This window comes from Camarhynchus parvulus, chromosome 4 (assembly GCF_901933205.1).
Source record: "Camarhynchus parvulus chromosome 4, STF_HiC, whole genome shotgun sequence".
Lineage (NCBI taxonomy): Eukaryota > Metazoa > Chordata > Aves > Passeriformes > Thraupidae > Camarhynchus > Camarhynchus parvulus.
In genome coordinates, this window is record NC_044574.1 from 49,268,654 (window position 1) to 49,287,784 (window position 19,131).

Consider the following 19,131-nt stretch of genomic DNA (forward strand, 5'->3'; position numbering starts at 1 on the left):
ACGAACTGGTAAGATTTGAAACCTTGCTGGCAGCCTCACTAGAAAGACTCATGTGAGTGCTGACTGTCATTTTAACCCTAATCTCCATTTTCTGTTTCTCATCTCAGCAGTAGCTGCATCCAGCGACCAGAGCCAGATTCCTATAATTGTTGTGTCTGTAACAGTGGGAGTCATTCTGCTGGCTGTTGTTATCGGTTTCCTTCTCAGCGGAAGGTAAGAGAAGAAGCTGTGTATTTATACTTCTTCAACTTTTGCAATAACTTTTATCTGACCAGCTGATTAGTGTGATTTAGGCAAAAGCAGCATGTGAACAAAGCTGTCAAGCAGTAGCACTGTAAAACAGCCCGAGGGTGGGCTGATAGATCTGTTTGGACAAGCAAGAATGACAAAGGCACTCTCACAGATGTAGTTCACTTCCCAATGATTTTCATCTGTGTATAGGCTGGCCCTGATTATTTGACTTGATTCTCCCAGGACTGTTTTCACATTCCTTTAAGCAGAACGTTTTATTACAGGTAAAATATCTTCACCCCCATATGTTTGTATTCAGAGCTTGCAATGGACTTTGCTCATGGAGAAAACTTCAGGAAAACACTTGCAAAGAAAATGAGAATTAAGCCACTGAAATGGCCAAATGCCCCACATTTTGGTCAGACCTGGATTTCATTTCTTATGTGTACGATATTAATGTGTCCCTCAAGTGTTAGTAAATCATACAGAGAGCTTCCCCCACAGAGGGAGACACTCTGCCTCAAACCATCCCATTGACTTCTCATGTGCTTAAACATAGGCAAGTGATGAAAGCCTGGACTATACCACCTTTGACAACTCTAATGGAAGTTGATGGAATTTTTTGATGAACAAGAGATTGTGGTACTGGGACAAAATCTGGCTTGTATCAGAATAAGTTTGTACTGCAACATAAAACTTGTTTGGCAGACAGCATGGAAGGCATTTTTTCATATTCTACATGTATATTAGTACCTTTTTTAGTGGCAGTAGTCAAAGAGTGCAACATCCTTCATGCATATGTGAAGCACTCCACAAAGCTTTGTGAAGTACATCTACTGATAAGGCTGAATTTGTTTTCAGTGCAAAATAGACATTTATGCTTCTAAGGTACCCATCAGCCCACAGTTGCTTTTATGATACAGCTCTGCCCTAAGCTCAGGTCTGGCAGGGTGGCTCTAATTTACAGGATATTGTAAACATTAGGAGATGTTACAGATGCAGAGGAGCTGCACTGAATTTGTTGGTTGAGGGTCTTATTTCCCAGAGGAGGTAAGGTATCAGTCTGCAAATGCAGAGCAGTGAAATCCTGCCAGGCTGAACAACTCTGTCCCCAAGCATAAGGCATCCGTGGAAAGACACGGACACAGTTATTTCCTGTCTTGAAAGGTAAGTGTGCTGCCAGACTCATCTCCAGTCAAGGTCAGAGACTGACAGTCTCTTCCAGCTCAGCTGTTCGAGCTCCTGTTGTCTGCTTTGAGTGACTTGTTGGGCTTAAAAATGGAAAAGTAAATGCTCCTGTCTGCATGAGAAGCATGCAGCAGCAGAGAGGGAGGGGGGTGAGTCAATGGCTACAGGCAATTCACACCGGGGCCTACAGAAAAGCTGTAGTCGAAAGACTTGGCTCTAGACAGGATTCAAGTCTCTCCTTAAAGACTAGAGGTTGTGATTGAAATTCCTCTTCTGTCAGAGCAGGTGGATGTGAACCTTGGCTTCCCTCAGCCTGGATGTGTGCTTGTCTTGGTGCAAACAGGAGAATGCATGTGTGACTGTAGGGAAGCTGTGGATGTAACCTGGCACCTCTGCAAGGAAGAGTCTGGGGGGTGAGTGACAGGTGGAGGAATGTACATCCCTCTGTGGCCATAGGGAATCAGAACTGTGTGGCTGCCAGTAGCTCCTGCTCTTCCCACAGTTGCTGGCAAGGGCTCAGTAGCCCTCTGAGGAGGATGTACCTTTGCAAGTCTCCTTTTCACTGCTACTCTCTCTAGTCTCAGCCAGCAGTTGCAAACCCTGAGCCATTTGTCAGCAGTTCTCATTAGTTACATCTTTCTGTTCTCTTGCCTGATGTGCTTTCCAGGATGTGCTTCCTCTTAGCTCTTTATCTCTTGGCATGCTTATGAAAGCCCTTGTGTCCTTTGGCTAGAGTTTTATTGCAGCCTCTACCTTAATCCTCCTACCTTGTACCCACACTTCCCTCTGTGGACCCCAGGGCACCTGCAGATTTCTGGGACATTCTGCATGATGCCGCACTGGATGTCTGGAAAGGGTAGGCACAGGGAGCTGAGCTCTTCGTCCATTTTTATTTTTTCAACCCTTCCCCTAACTGAAAAGACCACAGTCCATTTGGAGCTGGTGGAGAAGCCTCCCATACCAAGGTTTTGTCCATTATTAAAAAACTGGCTTCAATGCCACAGGACTTCTCTGCCAATTTGACTTCCCACAAATTTTAAAGCCCATCTAGTACATTGAGTGACTTGTGAGAACAGCAAAATAAACCCCAAAAATCCAGAAAGATGACAGACAATTTGAGATTAAACAAAAGAAAACAATGAAATTGCTCTGGTTTGGAAGAAAGCAGAGATGCCAGGGAGTTACTCATGCTGCTTTGCCTTGGATATGGATTCAAGACAATTTGTGGAGTAACTCTCCTGCTGTGACAGCAGGGACAATAAACATGTTCCAAGTCATGGGATAATCCTTTTCTGAAGCAGTTAACCTGTTTCTGGGAGATGTTTTCCTGTTAAGCCTCTGGAGTGGTTGTGTTGTTCCAGTGCCTGGTTCCAGTGGGGTTGCATTTCCTTTCCTAATTCTTTCCTGTATTTGCTATTAGGAAAACTGCTATTTTGAACTCCAGCTGGAATCACTACTGCTTGCCACACCAAGCAAGCTGTGCAAAGCCCAGGCTCTGTCTTTTCTGTTCATGAAAGAGAGCAGGAGAAGGAGAGAAACCGTCTTGCTCTGCCGCACTGAGGATGTAGCCTGGCCAGCTCTTGCCAATAGGCTACTTTGTGCTGGCTTCAGGGTGCTCCCAGGTCCCTGAGAGGCCCTGGACACCTCAGGGTATTCCTCCCTAGGATGCTGTATGGCACCTCTTTGCACCTATCCTCCCAAGGCTTGAGAGCAGTTCTGCAGTGTGAAGTGAATGTCGTCCTCCTCTTGGCAGTTCTGTGAGGAGTTTCAGTCACAGGGCTGAGGAGTGTGCTGGAGTCTGCAGGCTTTTTATTTTTTGCTAGGTTCCCAAAGGCAGGGCCACACCTCTCTCCTCTTTTTTTTTTTGCTTTCAGGTCTCTGCAGTTTTCTTGTTTCTTTTGAATGAATGTAAGTAACAGCTTGGCATTTCCCGTTGGCAGCTGGCCCTAACCAAAGGTCAGCTGAACAGTAGCCGTGGTGGCATTTCCACATGTCAGCGTCCATCTGTGGAAATGCACTTTGCATCTGAAGTGGAGATTCCTGGGAATTTGAAACTAAATGTGCTCTGCCCTAAACAATTAAGCTGCGTTTCAGAGCTGATTTACTTGCAGATGCTCCAGAAAACTTCCTGTAAATAACATGTCCTCTGACCAAGGTCACAAATGCCAAGCCAAATAGCTGATCACTTTTTTAAGTTATCCTGCTCCTTGCATCAAGGACATATTAATAATATAACAATTGGGATTACAAATCAAAGAGATTCACTAAATCAGACTGTAGTTGTCTCAGCATAAAAAAGAGAAGTGGATTGAAAATCTATTATTAAACCAGCTACAAGTATTTAATTAAAGAACACAGAGTTGTTATTATCTCTGTTTTGTTGGGATTATGTGTTCTCAGAAGTGCTGTGCATTTTACAGATAGAGCAAATCTATAAAATTTTGCTTTCCTAGCAATGCATGAATTAGATGTCTGTTACCATTACTGTTCCTGACTGAAGTATTTATTAATCTAAAATCATTACTGACTTTTGTTTGAAAGTCTGTGTCAGACAATCCAGATACAAAGATCTTTGCACTCCATCTCACAGGGAGCAGTAAAGTGCCTCAGTTTTTGTTGTGTGGTATCAGTCTCTTTCTCCCTACAAACTGAGGTCAAGAGCCAGGTTTTCAGCAGTCTGGGGAGGAGACAACTGCTCCAGAGCAGTACCCCTCTTTTGTCCTTAAAACCCAGCCCTCTTTGCAAAATAGACAAGGTCTTAGGGTCAGTGTTAAGAGACTGCTGGTCCCTCCAGTCCCTCAAGCTTTCAAACTTCATAGCACTGAACAAAAGCATGAGCTTTTACAGAGTAAAGTGGGGAAGATATTAGGTCAATGCTGTGCATGTTTGCAAAAGCTGTTCAAAACAGCCAAGTCAACTGTGCATCTGCATTTATAGCCAACTACCCATTATGGATGACCTTTCCATCTCAAGTGATCTTCCAAAGAACCAGAGGGAGCTTTTTATAGAACTTAGGGAAAAAAAAAATTGAAGCAGCAAAAAACTTCTCCTTACCCTGTGTCATGCATATATAGAAAGTCTCCTTCTGGCAAGGAGCTAGCCTCTGAAAGACAAAGCAAAGACAAATCTTGCCACCTGGGTATTGGCAATTAAAGGCTCTTACACCAGCGTATCCATCCTTGACCTTGGCTGATTTAGACTTTTAAATATCTGTGCCTGTGGTGGCAGAGGGCTACTTTCTGGACACAAATATGTGCATCTTGTTAAAAAGTGGCTTTCAGGGAATAGAGAGGGTGAAAGATTGTGGTTTATATCCCAGGTCCTGAGAGAGTGTTTACAACCTTCTGTGATGTGGAAGGTCAAAATGGGTGAATTTTTCCACAGCCTTCCCCCATCCTATTTTCCAAGTTATGTCAGGGCTTAAAATAGTTTGCTTTTTCAATATTTCCGTAGGAAATGGGAGACAGTCTATAGATAATGGTTTTCATAGAGAGTTTTTCCAGCATGAGTCACAATTTTTGTTAGTTGGGACATTTTAAAGGATTTTTATCTCTGCATTCTTGCCTGCTCTTCCTTCTTCCTGCAGGACATTGTCTCCTGTGATTTATAGCCACTTTATTATGCTGCCTACTGCCAAATATTCCCCACGATTCACCTGACAAGAGGAAGGATTTTGTTGAGGAAGCTACTGCTTTGCCAAGTCAAAATTCCCATCCACCCAAGAGCAGGCAGGATCTGGTCCTGCTTCTGTTGGGGTCAAGGTTTTCACTACTTCCATGCCATTAACAGCCTCTTTGCTGGGCCATTTTCCCAGAGAGGAGCAGCACTGGTGTACAGTACAGCTCTCTGAAGGGAGAGTGCTCCAGTGCGCCCTTCCACACGGGGTCAGACCTTCCTGGGGCCCATGTGGAAATCTGCTGCCTATAGCACCCATCTCTAACATCCTGTCGAGATCAGCTTGTCAAATTTGGCTGTTCCAACACCTCATTCCTCTTCTACTCTAAACACTTTTTGGCTTAGTGCAAACTTGCCAGGCTCCACAAGGCAGTCTGTATTCTGCAGTTTCGAGACAGGTTTAAGGACCCAGGCTAATCTGCCTTTGGATGACTTTGGCCCAGACAGAAGGTGAGAGTTGACCAAATCTAAAACTAATCTGTAACTAAGCTCCAAGTTATTTCTGAGTTCCTCTGGCAGCAGCCAAGGGAATGGGCTGGAAGGACTGTGATGAACAGATAAGCAACCAGCATAAGCTTTGTCTGAGCAGGGAGAATGGGGGGTTGTGCAGTAAGTGATGAAACCTCCTCCCATTTTTGCAAGCGATTTGTTTGATGGCATCATGCAAGTCCTGTTTCCACGTGGAGAAGGGAACTGGGCTGCTCTTCAAGCTGGAATTTGTAGCAGCTTGAGGCTTCTGCTCAGCACCCCTTGTGTATGTAGTCTTTGAAGGTGGGATTTTACAGTGTCTTCTCTTGACTGTGGAGTGGGTAGAGAATGAAGAAGGAAGTCAGACTCTTACCCTTCTGCACTTCTGAATATGTGGATGTTTCACCTTCTTTGAAATCAGAAGTGTGACCTCTCCTGGGGCTTCACCATGTTAGCAGCATTTGGCCTCTTACCTAGAAAAAAGGTTATCTCTGCTTTCTTATGGCTGAGACATAGAAAAGTATAATGCCAGAGGTCTTTCCAAGTGCAGTTCCTTTCCCTGAAGACATTGTCTTCCTTCCCCATAGTGACGCATAGCTGTCATCTGCTTGGCCTTCTGCATTCTCAGTTTCTCTCAAACAGTGCAGAGACACACTTTAATGTATGAACTAGGATAGCTCAGTAGGAAGAGCAGGTGACTCCTTAAACATTCGTACATTTTGGGACAAAGTGGGAATATATTCCTAGCAGCTCACAGTGTGTAATAGCACTTCTCTGATGTTTTGAGCAAGCATGTTGACTCAGGAATTGCTAGGTGTAGAGCTGGCCTCCTGACCTGGAGATGCAGGAAGCAATCATTACCATCACTCAAGACTGTATGAAGGATTAGAAAAATCTTCCCAGGCACCGTCAAGTATTTCAGTCTCTAATTGCAAGACTCTGAAGAACATCCCATTAGAACAGCTTATTAAAAGCAACAAATGAGACTTCCATTTATCATGATTCCAAGACTTCAGCTTATAACTCTTAAAAGCCACATCTATATATGGCAGAGCCTCTCTGAATTCTATCTAGCCATTAAAAATGTAGTTTAATTCCAAATACTCTCTGGGTCATCTGCAGACTTGTGGTAAATTAATTACATTAATTGCAGGCACAGTTGCTGGGGCCCATGATATATATACATTTCATTAACCAAGCCCAGGGTTTGAAACAATGCCAAGGGTGTTGATAAGTGCTCCTGGCACAGGTTTATTAAAGTTTGTGCTCTGGACAGTTGGATTTGCAAACCACATAAGCTTTGTGGGGGTCACCTTATCTAGGAGAGGAGGAGTGTTGTGTCTGTGTGCCTGAGATAGCTGAATGCAGCAGAGTTGGGCTGGCCAGGGAGCAGGGCAGTGCCAGCAGGCCACAGAGGTCCTGGAGGTGTCACTGCAGCTGCAGGCTCCTCTGCTTTTTTCTTTCCCATCTGCAGCCCTTTCCTTGAAGCCAGGGCTAGAAGCAGGTGTCACACCTTGTTTCAAGCAAGCTTGGCTTTTGGAGATGGTGTTGCCTCAGAGCCTGTTCTTTCCCAGCCAAGGGGATTTAACACTGCAGGTGTTTTCTCAATAATTTCTGCTGTTATGGGGACATGTCATCTGTGATCCTGCAGCAGATCAGAGGGGCTCCTGACCAGTAGCAGCCCCCACTAGCTCTCCTCATAGTTTGCGGGTTGATTCAGTGAGGTTGGAGGAGACTTTGCAAATAAAATTGATGTATGCAGTGCTTGGTTCAACTCTGCTCTCCAGTATAGGTCAGCTTGATGGCTAAAGGTCTAAAACCCTGGAGAAGTCCAGCTGTATTTCATTAAAAAGCATTTCAATCTTACCCATAGCATTTGATCTTGTCTGGAAGGCTTTTGCTTTCAGCTCCTCAGGTTTTAGACTAAGATAGCCCTGCAGGAAAGGAGGAGATGGGAACTGGGCCCCTCCTAGAAGCCATCAGGCACCCAAATCTAGTGGCCACAAGATGCACGATGCCTTTGCTTGAGTTTAACATCGGTTTTATTTGCCTTGGGATTTTTATATTTTGAAGTTTATCTGCCAAATCAAGCCATCCTTTTAACACAAGTAGTAATAAATCTTCCTTTGTCCTGACTGTTCAGACCAATTAGTAAGTTCACTTACCTAACCAAGTGCTCCATGCACCGGAAAGTGAATTTTATTGTCCACTGATCCTGTTTAGTTTGTTTCTAAGCACTTTAGATTTCCCCTAATGTTAAACCTCAGAATATTTTGACCACAAGTGCAAAGCTGATGGGTTTGTAGGAGCAAGGCTACACTGAAGTACATTTCTCTTACACCTGAACATTTGTTTTTTATTCTGTATAAAAAGAGTGAGATCTGGATTCAGTGCAGGGAACCTATTTCATCTCAGAGCAGCCCTGTTGCTGAGGAGCTCTTAAAGACTTTTCTTTGTTCAGGGAAATGTTGAGCTCTTTTCATTTTAAGGAAGTAGTTGCTTTTCACATTAATTGAACAGTTGTTTGGAAAACTTTGACTTTGCATGCTGAGTGGTGTGGAGGTGTGGGAAGGTCTGGTGGCAGCAGCATTAGAAAATGCCTGGGGGCCTCCTGGCTGAAACCTAAGCTAAAGGGTCACAGCCAAACTGATCTTCTGGAGATGCACCAGTTCCCTGCACTCAGATCCTGCAGGGTTAAAGGAAGAAAAGGGCAAAATTGACTCAAGATATTTAGTGCTTGGGTTCCCTTTGTGTACCTTTGAGTTTTGGATCTCTGGTGTTAACTTGGATCTACAGAGTGGGTTAATGAAGGCTGATCTCCTTCCATATTAGTATGACTGAACAAGCTGGGGCATTATGAAAATAGAAAATATTGTTAATTACAGTTAGAGATAGTGGCATTGCTGTTTAGAAAATGTTAGCAAGTTCTTTTGCTGATGCAAAAGGAGCTTAGAAGACATTCTTCACCAGTTTTAATTTAAGTAAGCACATAATCCAGTGTATAATTCTGCAAATCATTGCATGCCTGAAGTTATTTTGCATCATAATTTAAGGCAATGCAGTTGTAGAATGTTAATTTTGTCTAAATAAACGATTTTAATGTATTTAGGCATTGTAAGTCATACTGTATAAAAATCTGATGTGCACAGGATTTTTTTCAAGAATGACTTCTTGTGATGACTGAGGAGAAATGAAGTGAGGAGATCTTCAGCTGACTTTAATTGGAGTATACCTGCACCACTGGGCTCCTGCTTGTTCTGAAGTCCATCCTGTTGTTTCTTCTGCACTGTGTTCTTTTCCAGGATGAACTGTCTTAATAGATTTGGTAACAGAAAAATTGTCCGTGCAAGTTCTCTCACAAGGGATAAAGGGCAAATACTGAGGTGCAGCCAGCATTGGGTTGAGAACTGATGCCAGGCAAACCCATAGTCTGATTAAAGTAATGGCTGAGCAGCCTTCAAAGGCAAGCTGTGGCTGCGTGGAGTGCCTTTCAGCTCACCATATTTCGAGTCTATTTAGGCTGAATGCTCTCACAAGGTCCTCCTTCTGCAGATGCCTAACATGTGCAAAGCTTCCCTGACACAAGGAGATGCAGAAAGGGCTCTGTGAGTACATGCATAAGGATCTGCAAAAGCAGGGCTCATGCTCATCCAGTGCTTTTCCTTTTTTAAAGGCAATTGTAATTGTACCACATGCACACTTGTGGAAAAAAGTCACTTTGCCTGCTTCAAGGCAGGTGCTTAAGTTTAAGCACATGGGTGGCCCCATTAATCCTGATGGTGGTACTCCAGTACAGGAAGCACATGGTTAATTGCTTTACAGCACCAGGATCTAGACACTCTCCCCAAGGCATGTTTCACCAACAATAGCACATGCCATGAAACTTTTGCAGCCCGAGGTGTTCCGGTCCAAATAATAAATGCAATAAGAAGGAAGAAAATACATATACAAATGTTGTGAATGTATTTGCACCTTGCCAGGGCGGTGGGATTATTCCTTATCCTGGGCCTTTTTGTTTGCTTTTCAGTTGCTGCGATCATGGCTGTGGGTGGGCTTCTTCTCTGCGTGCTGTTGCCTATCCGAGCCTAACATGGTCAGTGTTCCCACCCGTGCTGGCTCCTACTCCGTGTCCTCCGTCCGTGTTTTCTGTGCACAGTCTGCCTCTCCCTTCCTTTCTTGTACTGGCCTGGAAATCACTTTCTCATCTAGTCTCTGTACCCAGCTTGTCTATCCCAACAACTGGAAATATTGTGACCTGAAGCAGAGTGTATCTTCAGCAAGAGCAGGGATCTCAGGGGCAAAAACCTGCTGCATTATGCCATGATCAATCCAGACACTGCAGCAGGTGTCTGATAAAACACCATGGATGCTGGGCACCCATCAAGTCCTGCTTCTTGTCATCCAAAGGGGTTGGGGGAAGAACTGTGCCCCCAGAGGAGGCAGGGGGTAGGCGGGTGCAGGAAAGTGTTTATTTGGTGGCATGTGACATGCATGCCAGTGGAATGGAGTGTATGTCATGGACATAGAAGGCAGTGTATGACATACGCAGCAATGCCATGGTGCTGCTTGCCCCTGATATGCTCCAGCAGCAGTGGGCATATCCCTGTGGGTGTCCTGAGGTGCGTGTCCATGCTGCATGCTGTCCTGTTCTGCCACCATCTGGGCTGCCTCACCACCTTCTGCTCTCTTGTACTCCCCTCTTTTCTAACTGCTCAAAGGAGGGGTGATTTTAATTTCTGTTGGTTTGATTGGATGCCAGTTGAGTTGCTTCCCAAAGAAGGTATCAGCTGTAATATTTGTGTGGACAGAGATCTTCCTAAGCCTCCGAAGAGGCGCGTGTAATCACCATCCCCATCAGATAGCTGCTTGAGACCACAGAATTTCTGAGACATCCCACATGCATTGTTAAGCTGGGAAGTTTTCTCAGCATAGCTGGTGAGAGGTGTGGAACTCTTCTGCTGTGTTTTCTGGGGGATGCTGGGGCTTTGCATGGTGGTAGCTGGGTCATGGTGCAGTCCTTCCTGTGAGGCACAACAGTCACTAAGGTGGACCATTTTTGCTCTTCTGATGCTGTATTTTTTGTTTTGATTGAGGAGTTTGGGTTTTGGTTTTGGTTTTTCCCCCTGGTGAAGCATTTTTTACTTGTTTTTTTGTGACTTTTCAGTGCTTAAGAGCAGATTTAGCAAGCAAGGATGCTCAGCTCAAAGTGTGTGCCTGTAAAAAGTTGTTCTGGTATGCGGACCACTGTTTTGGCAATGATTGCTCTGAAAGAAAACCTTGCAGTACTTCTACTGTCTGTCATGCCTGTGGTACCAGTGCATGAGGCAGTCCCTTGCTGCAAGTCATGCTTCAAATGTCCTCAAGCAAGGCCCCCAGTGGAGGATGACAGCAATGGAAAATAGTTCTCAGAGAAGACCAGGATTGGAGTGGATGGCTATGAAGAAGAGAGACACACAAGGAAAACTTGGCTGACCTGGAAAACACCCTTTGCAGGTTTCCTCCTTAGGTGCAGGGAGACCAGTGTAGCAGCAGGGTGGGAGGGGGAAACGGGAGAAGTTACTTCAAGGCACGGATGCCACTGGCTGTGCTATGGGAAGGCACGACAACCTCTTTAGAGAGATTTATGGAAATCACTTCAGAGGGAGCTTCCTGCAAGAGGGGAAAACGATATCTTGTTTAAATTATTTTTAATTGGTCTGGCAGTGGTTTAGGAAAGCAGGGAGTCATTCAGCGCAAAGGCAGGGAAGGACTAAAGGCTAAAAATACCACTGCTGGATTTGTGAGACTTCCTTTGTAAGGCATCCAAGTTAATCAGAGGTCAAACAAAGGGTCACACAAGTGTAGAGGGTGACAGCAGTGCTGGGAAAGCAGCTGAGAAGATTGTGAGCCTGCAGCCCTTTGGAAGGGAATCTGCCCGGTTCCTCTCAGGCCAGCCATCTCCTGGATCTCCTAAACTGAGCTAAAGGTCTTGGCTTGTCATCAGCAGACCTTTTACTGCTCTTTTGATCTTGTGCAAGAGGAAAGTGAACAGAAAAATGGAAAGCAACTTCCAATATAGAGGCTGTTCAGTTTACACCAGTCTCTTGAGTATTCCCTGTTTTTTTGATACTGAATTTATCCTAGGATTACAAGCAGCAAAGGCAAATGCTGAACACAGACTAACATCACTAGTGGTAGTCTTCTGCCTCTGGCTCAGTATCAGCATTGTTTATCAAGGATAAAGCTATTCACTGAACAAGTTATTGTCTCCACACATGAGCTGAAGCAACAGGATCTTGGCCAGATGGAGAGATCCATGTTTGTTTGTTCCTCTGCATGGAACGCGATCCTGCGCTGCAACACGTATGCAGCTCTATTGCTTTAACATCCTGGAACAAATAGTCTGAAATAAGCACTAACCCTTTGTAAACAATAACCTTGCAGTCCTTGCAAACCTCCTGTAAAATGACAGCTTGAGATGGGTTGGAAGCATTCCTCTGAGTTGATTTATTGTAAAAGACATGCTTCTGAGTGAAGGTCTCACCCCTGAAAAAAAAAGTGTTTTGTCTCTGTTTCAGAGAAGTGCCTATGCTTTGTTTATCTCATATTTGAGAGATTAAATACATGTGTAGGTCTCCTCAAGACTGGGATGAGAGATTGCACACTGCTTCAGGGCACAACCTGTTCAATGGTACTGACTGCACCTGGCAAGGTGAAGTCCCTTTCCTCTTTAGGGATGTCTCAATGCTGTCCCCACCTGCACTTCCAGTAATGCCTTGGCTGTATGCTGAAATGCTTTGGCCTATGCCTGTAAAAAAAGTATGTTAAGATTTTTTCACATCACCACGTAGGGCTTGACATCCAAGGTCCAGCTTCAGAGTCCCCTGGCTGTGTCTTGCCTGGGCTGTGACCAGAATGGTGGCCCTGGCTAGGGAGATGAAAACTCTTTCCCTTGGGCATTCTGTGCTTTTCAGGAGAATGCCTCAACTGGCCAAAGGGCGACATACAATCCAGCAAGGGTATCCTGAAACACAGGGCAGAACAAAAGAATCTCCATCAGTCCAGGGAGAGCAAGCATCTTTCTGCCTCACTTCGTGAAGGATTTTTCTCTGTGAATTGGCTTCTGTCATGCAAGGTAGTGGGCATTGGTTTCCCAGCTGGATTGTTCATCTTTCTACCTGTCCATTTTATATTTTATAAACCTATATAGGGATCATTTTATAACTTCACTTTTATAATCTGCTCCATAAATATTTTACGAGCTGCCTGCCAATCTGCAAGTAGTTTTTAAATAAGACATGATGCCTTAAGAATATTTAAAGTCTCACTTTTCTTTTTACCTCTGATACTTTTATTGAAAAACACAGAGTTGTGCAAGGAAGGCATCTGCTTTCCACATAAACGGGACAAACCCACAACAGGAGTAAATGAATTGAGATTCAGGTGTGCTGCTGAATTCTGTTAACTCTTTGGCTGAGCGTCTCCAGCTCAGTGGGAGATGAAGCGAGTGTCAGGATCTTTATGCTTTTGCTGTGCATGATACAGAAAAGATATAGGAAATCTATGGTTTGTACAGTGAAAATAAAGTAGAGAATGAGTCTTCCATGAGAGCTTTTGACTCACAGCTTAGCCAATAAATATTAAGAGCAAATGCACATGCAGAAATGGATTATTTCACAAACAATTGAGAGCTTTTTTTTTGACCAAAATATATTGCAAAGCCACAATATTTCGATACTTTGATCTGCCAGTAAGATTCACAAAGCAACTGCGGACTGTTGACCCCAAATTACAGATTTTTATGGGATTTAGTTGGGGAAGACAAGAGAAAAAACTGTTTGTGTGTGTTATTTAAAGCATCTGAAGGTCAAGAATGGAAGAAGCGCAGTTTGGCCCCAGTCAGTGTGGACTCTGGGTAGTTTGAGAAAGTGTGTGAAGGGCACAAGGGATGGCAGGCTTTGCAGCAAGCTTTATTAGTGACACCCAACTGTTGCTTGACAGTCACAGTCCACTAGCTGCCATTTCACTTTGATGTGTCTTGTCAAGGCTTGTTTTAACGATGCTTCAGCCGTCCCAGAGCCTGATTTCATATGCTAATGTGATGTGCTGCTGTATGTGTTACCCAGCTCAAGAGAAGAGGGCAGCTGTAGCCGACTGGTTTGTGTTGGCCCTTGGAGTGCATCCCTGGGCAGTAAAACATGGACTGTTGTGCAGCAAGGTGTGCTTGGATCACTCTATGCAGGGGATGGCGTCTCTCTGTCTCCTGTGTTTATGGTCAAGGAATCAGGAGATGCAGGTCATAGAAAGGATAATGTTAGAAAAGCATTTTTATAGGCAAAGTGCTCCAAACCTGAGGAAGAGATAAGGGCATTTGCTCCAAAGGGCAAAACAGAAGAAGTATTGGATACATGCTTTTGGTAGAAGGATGAACTGAGTTATTTGTGTATTTTTAAAAGGCAAACTGAGTCGTATGCCTCCATCCAGAAAAGTTAGTTCTGCAAAAAACTGATATAACTTTGGCAACTTGCAGCAGAAAAAATTGGGGTTGCCAGAAGTGAGACTTGATACTGAGACTCATCTCTCTATTTAATTAAAGGGGAGGTCATATGATGAAGAAGAAGAATCCATTCTCACCAAGGGTTTGTGAAGACCAGAATGTGCCTTGAAATGACCCTTACTCCCAGAGTCTCCATGTACACCTAGTGCTTAGTTTTGAGTTGATGCAGGACCCCATCTCAGGAAACGGCACTGCTGTTTTTAGAGCAAGGCAATGAGCACCAACATGCAGATAAACTGAGCCACGTCTCTGGGCACCTCAGTGCTGTTCTTGTGGGGTTTGCATTCAAAGTGTTATGGTCTTAGCTTGGTTGCTGCTGCTGAAATCATGCCCTGCATGTATAGCCTGGCTGTTTATCAAGTGCAACCTCTTTATCTCCCTGCCTGCGTCCCCAGACTGCTTGCCAGCCTTCCCTTGTCTTCTTGATCCGTTCCCCTGTGCTTGCACAACCTTTGCAATCTCTTTTTTATTCCTCTCCTTGTAGCACAGGTCTCCTTTGTCCCCAAGGTAAGCTCCCTCTTCCCAGGAATAGCCCCAGAAGCTCGTGTTGCTTTTCCCCTCTTCAACTGTCCAGCATCCACCTCTGCTGAATCCAGCTCAATGTTGGGGTCTCATCGTGTCCAGGCTTTTGTCTGTAATTGTGATCATTTCACAAACCCAGTGCCAGAATCCTATAGCCAAAAGGCTGCTTGGCCCCTTGCATCTGGGCAGACAGCAGCTCCCTGTAATAGGACTTCATGCTGAGGGTATGTTTCATGCAGATGCCTGTTACTGGCTCCTCCTAATTGCAGTTTTGTTCCTGCTAATCATATGCTCCTCCTTGCTGTGAGTGATGCTGGAGTGCTCACATGTCCCTAGCTCAAAAATCACAGAAGCAATGGAAGAGAGGTTTCTCAGCTTTAAGTGGCTTCTTAGTGGCCTGAGGCTTTCTTTGAGGTGTGCCAGCTAGTGACTCCACTGCATGCTGGCTGGCTTGCAGGTGTCTGTTCCAGGCTTTTCATTCTACCAAGCAGTGTCCTTCAGGCTCATGTTCATGCAGTTTTCTGTAGGATGATCCGGTTCCTGTTTCCAGTTATGTTATCAGGTCCTTGGAAAGACAGGCATATATATGTGTATCCTACATACGTCATCCTGTATTTTTAAAGTGTGTGTGTGTGTGTGTGTGTGTGTAGCAATTTTTCTTGCCACTGCAGTTGTCCTGGGGCTTCCATGTGGTTGTCTAAGTGAAGCAGATCTCAGAAATGCCACCAAAGCAGACAGTTAATGCTAATGCAAAACTATCACCTAGAAAACCAATGAGAAGAATGAAGAGTCAGGGAAGAGCAACCAAAAACTAACAGGAGATTCCCTGGGGGAGATGCAACTTGCATACAACTGTAGTTGTGACTCCATGGTAGTATCCAGCACTATCCTTGCACTGTCAGGCACTCCTGTGGGAGCAGGATAGGTCAGGCAACTTTCCTTCTTCCATCTGTTTTTTTGCTGGGCAGAGGGGATCCCCTGAATGGCAGCTCCCCTGTGGAAAGACAGGAGATGTGCATGAAATGCTGTGCAGAGCCAACAATATATAGGAGACACTTGAAGGCAGTGAGGCAACAGGTTTGGTTTTGCTTTGTTTTAAGCCATTATTTTGCATGTATATAAGATGTTAATGTTTACACCAGGCCATTTTCTAAAATACTATAACTTAAAGTTCTGTCCAAATGCACAGTGGATGAAGTGGGGCATGCAAGACATACACCACAGTGCCTGCAAAAGCTCTGCAGTCCAGGAGATTTTGTTTCTGCAATTCTAATGTTTCATCCCATTCCCCTTTCATTGTCCTTCCTGTTCCCGCTTTCTCTTCTTCTTAACAATAGCTGCATTAAATGTCAGGTAGAGTGGAGTTTTTGAGAAGCATCTGTGGGATTTGGAAACACAAGTCCAATTGAAAATCCATGGGCCTCGAGCCCTGAATCCCGTTTGGGAAATTGCAACCAGTTTGATGAGCTAAAACTGGGGCAGCAGCAATAGAGCCACCAGAGAGGTTTGGTTTGTCACTGCTCTGGGTTTTTGTGCATTGTATGATTCAAAGTAGAGAATGGAGTTCTGCCATACCAGAGACAAAAATACTCTTCTGTTGTGGTTTGGTTTTTTTTTTCCCAGGCGATGTGGCTATAGCAAGGCTAAGCAAGATCCAGAAGAAGAAAAGATGCATTTTCATAATGGCCACAGTGAGTAAAGAGCAAACATATATATGTGGTTTTGGCTTTCTGTGGTAATGAGAAATTCAACTGAGAGGTGGTTTTCTGAGGAAAAAAAAAATCTGCTTTTGGTGGTTATTGACAAAAGAATTGTTTGTGCAGAAGTTCCCCCCTGCCCCTACTGCAAGCCCCACAGAGAACTGAAGATTTGAACAGTCCTTATATGTGCTGAGCTATTCACACCTGTATGTTTGCACCAGATCATTCTAGTGAGCCATTTTGGTTTGTTTTTCTGTCTTTGATTTGTGAACCAAGATGTTATTAATTTTTTCTGCTCAGCACATAACAGCCCAACATTTTTGTGGTCTGGATGCGTCAGTCCAAAATACCTGTTTGAAACCTTTGCTTCACCTCAGGCAGCTGTGAGCACCAAGCCCACTGCTGCTCTTCAGCTTGGATGCCTCTGCAGAGGTGTGAGGAATAACACCTATTTCTGCACCTAGGAAGCTTTCAGAAGTGTTGTGTTAATGCCCTTGTATAGAAAACCCCTCTGCAGTGATACTAAAAAGTAAATCTCATGGTTGCTATCAGTCCTTCCTTCATCAAGAGCTGTGGGATCTGGGGATGGGTAACAGTGAGGTGCCTTTTGGGGTGGAAAAGGCAAACACATTGTGAGTGAAAGTCAAATTTCCATTAGTGCTATGTAATGAAGGCAGCAGGAAGCAAATCAATTAAGAGCCACAGTGTAATGTAGCTGTCTCATTAGACTGATGAGCAATTCTTCATGTGAGTAGCCTTAATGATTGTCAAAATAAACTTATAATATGGATAATGAAAATACTTTTTCCCCTCTCAAGTCCTGGAGAAAAAGCCCACTATTGATTATATTCATACTGATACAACCCACAGGCTTTGTACTGCAAATATGCAGTTCTTTTAAATCTCAGTAACTCCATCTGAAATAATGTGGGCGATTGATTAGCTGATGTGTGACTGGTAGGGCATAATGTATTTCAGCTCTCCATCAACCCCCATCCATCCAGCTTGCTTTGCAAGTTACTCCTGTAACATTTTGCTATTTGTACTTTTCCTCCTGGTGTACCCTCTTTAGTTCCAGAAAGGAGTCCTTTTCTACCAGCTGGACCAACCCATCACACAGCACCAAAAGGGATTTTTAGCTGCACAGCATTCCAGCTGAGCACTCCTGTGCTTCTCTAAATATGCCGAAGTTGCACATATGTCACATATAAACTAAATATCATTTTTCAAGAATGATACTCGTTTTCACCATGGAAATTAATTTCCAGCAGAGCAGAGTGCCAGGGACAGGAGTGTCTAATGCCCATTTTCCGTGTTGTTATGTGCCATTAAATGTGCTTAATTTGTGTTTGCAGTTAAGCTGCCTGGAGTGAGGACCTATGTTGACCCCCACACCTACGAGGACCCTAATCAAGCTGTCCACGAGTTTGCTAAGGAAATTGAAGCTTCATGCATAACCATCGAAAGAGTTATCGGAGCTGGTATGGAGATGCATTCCATGACCCTTTGCGACATGAAGGGTTGGTTTTCTTAACATGAGAGATCTGGGAAGGGCTGTGAAATATTTGAGCTGTTAGGTACCCTGCAAGTGAAGGTGAGTGTGTTCCAGCTGAAGTTTGGGACAGACCTGTCACTGACTGTGGTTTTAAAATTCAGGAGCTGAATTGAAAATTCAGAAAATGGTCCAGAAAATGGTCACAAATGGTCAGCTGAGCTATTTCAATGGATGCTGAGGGAAAGGAGTCACTTATGTTTCACATTCTTTTTACCATTTGAACCTTTTTATCCCCCAACATTAAGGTCACTCTTGAAGCAAAAATTAAAAGTAAGAGGTCACCTGTGACATTAAAAAAGCACAAGCCAAAGTCCAAAGCTTTAGACTTCCTTGGTTAGAAGAAGAAACTCCCATTTTGTTTCCAGTAAAGCTGTTTGTTAGGACTTGCATCCAACCTTAGGAGTATTTTCTATGTTCTGAAATTGTGGATTTGGATGTAATTTAGTGTTCACCAAAAAAAAAAATCCATTTAGGTTACTTTTTGGGACAAGTAGTAATAAAATTGTAAAGAGTTTGTAGTCTTTAAAAATATATGTTACTGTGAAAAGCTGACAGTTTTCCCTCTATGTAACTTACTAAAGGAAGGTTAAGAAGCAAGTGGTTTGAGTTTTACAGCTATCCACACAGGACAGTGGTATAGGACATGACAGACAAAAATATTAAATGAGAAAAAAGCCTGGTGGAATATATAAAGCATATCTCTTTAAATATAGGAAAATTGCATTTTTACTCAAAGTTTTCTTGTGCTTATGAATTACTTGGCTTGTGGTGCAGTGGCTGTTGGAGATAGTCATCACTGCAATGTTCAGCAGTCCATACCTATGAATGCAGGGCAGCCCTTTGTGCTTTCCATCAGCCAAGGCTGTGCTGCATCCTGTAGACACAGGCACATCATGTGTTCCTTTGATGTGGTGTGATCCTATTCTTTCTCCTTTTCTTCTGCAGGTGAATTTGGGGAAGTCTGCAGTGGGAGGCTGAAGCTGCAGGGAAAGCGTGAGTTTCCAGTGGCTATCAAAACCCTGAAGGTGGGCTACACAGAGAAACAGAGGAGAGATTTCTTGGGAGAAGCAAGCATCATGGGGCAGTTTGACCACCCCAACATCATCCACCTGGAAGGTGTTGTCACAAAAAGTAGGTACAACTTGCTGTGGGCTGCTCACTGTGAGCTCTGGCTTTGGGAGAGTTGGTTAAGGGAGAAAGACTTAGGTGATGCCTGTTCTGAATGCACTTTTCATCATTTCTCCAGAAAAAGTGTT

General features: G+C 44.0%; 1 protein-coding gene across 7 annotated transcripts in view; it reads left to right on the plus strand.

Moving 5' to 3' along the window:
- Positions 1 to 19,131, plus strand: part of EPHA5 (EPH receptor A5) — a 191,433-nt gene that overhangs the window by 148,872 nt on the left and 23,430 nt on the right. For 2 of the 7 annotated variants that reach the window (XM_030947989.1, XM_030947991.1), the window contains exons 8-12: positions 108 to 213; positions 9,590 to 9,655; positions 16,244 to 16,311; positions 17,676 to 17,801; positions 18,821 to 19,006. In XM_030947989.1, coding sequence (XP_030803849.1) covers positions 108 to 213; positions 9,590 to 9,655; positions 16,244 to 16,311; positions 17,676 to 17,801; positions 18,821 to 19,006 — 552 coding nt within the window. The remainder of the gene's footprint in view (positions 1 to 107; positions 214 to 9,589; positions 9,656 to 16,243; positions 16,312 to 17,675; positions 17,802 to 18,820; positions 19,007 to 19,131) is intronic. The other 5 variants (XM_030947990.1, XM_030947992.1, XM_030947994.1 and 2 more) reach the window with 3 other exon arrangements.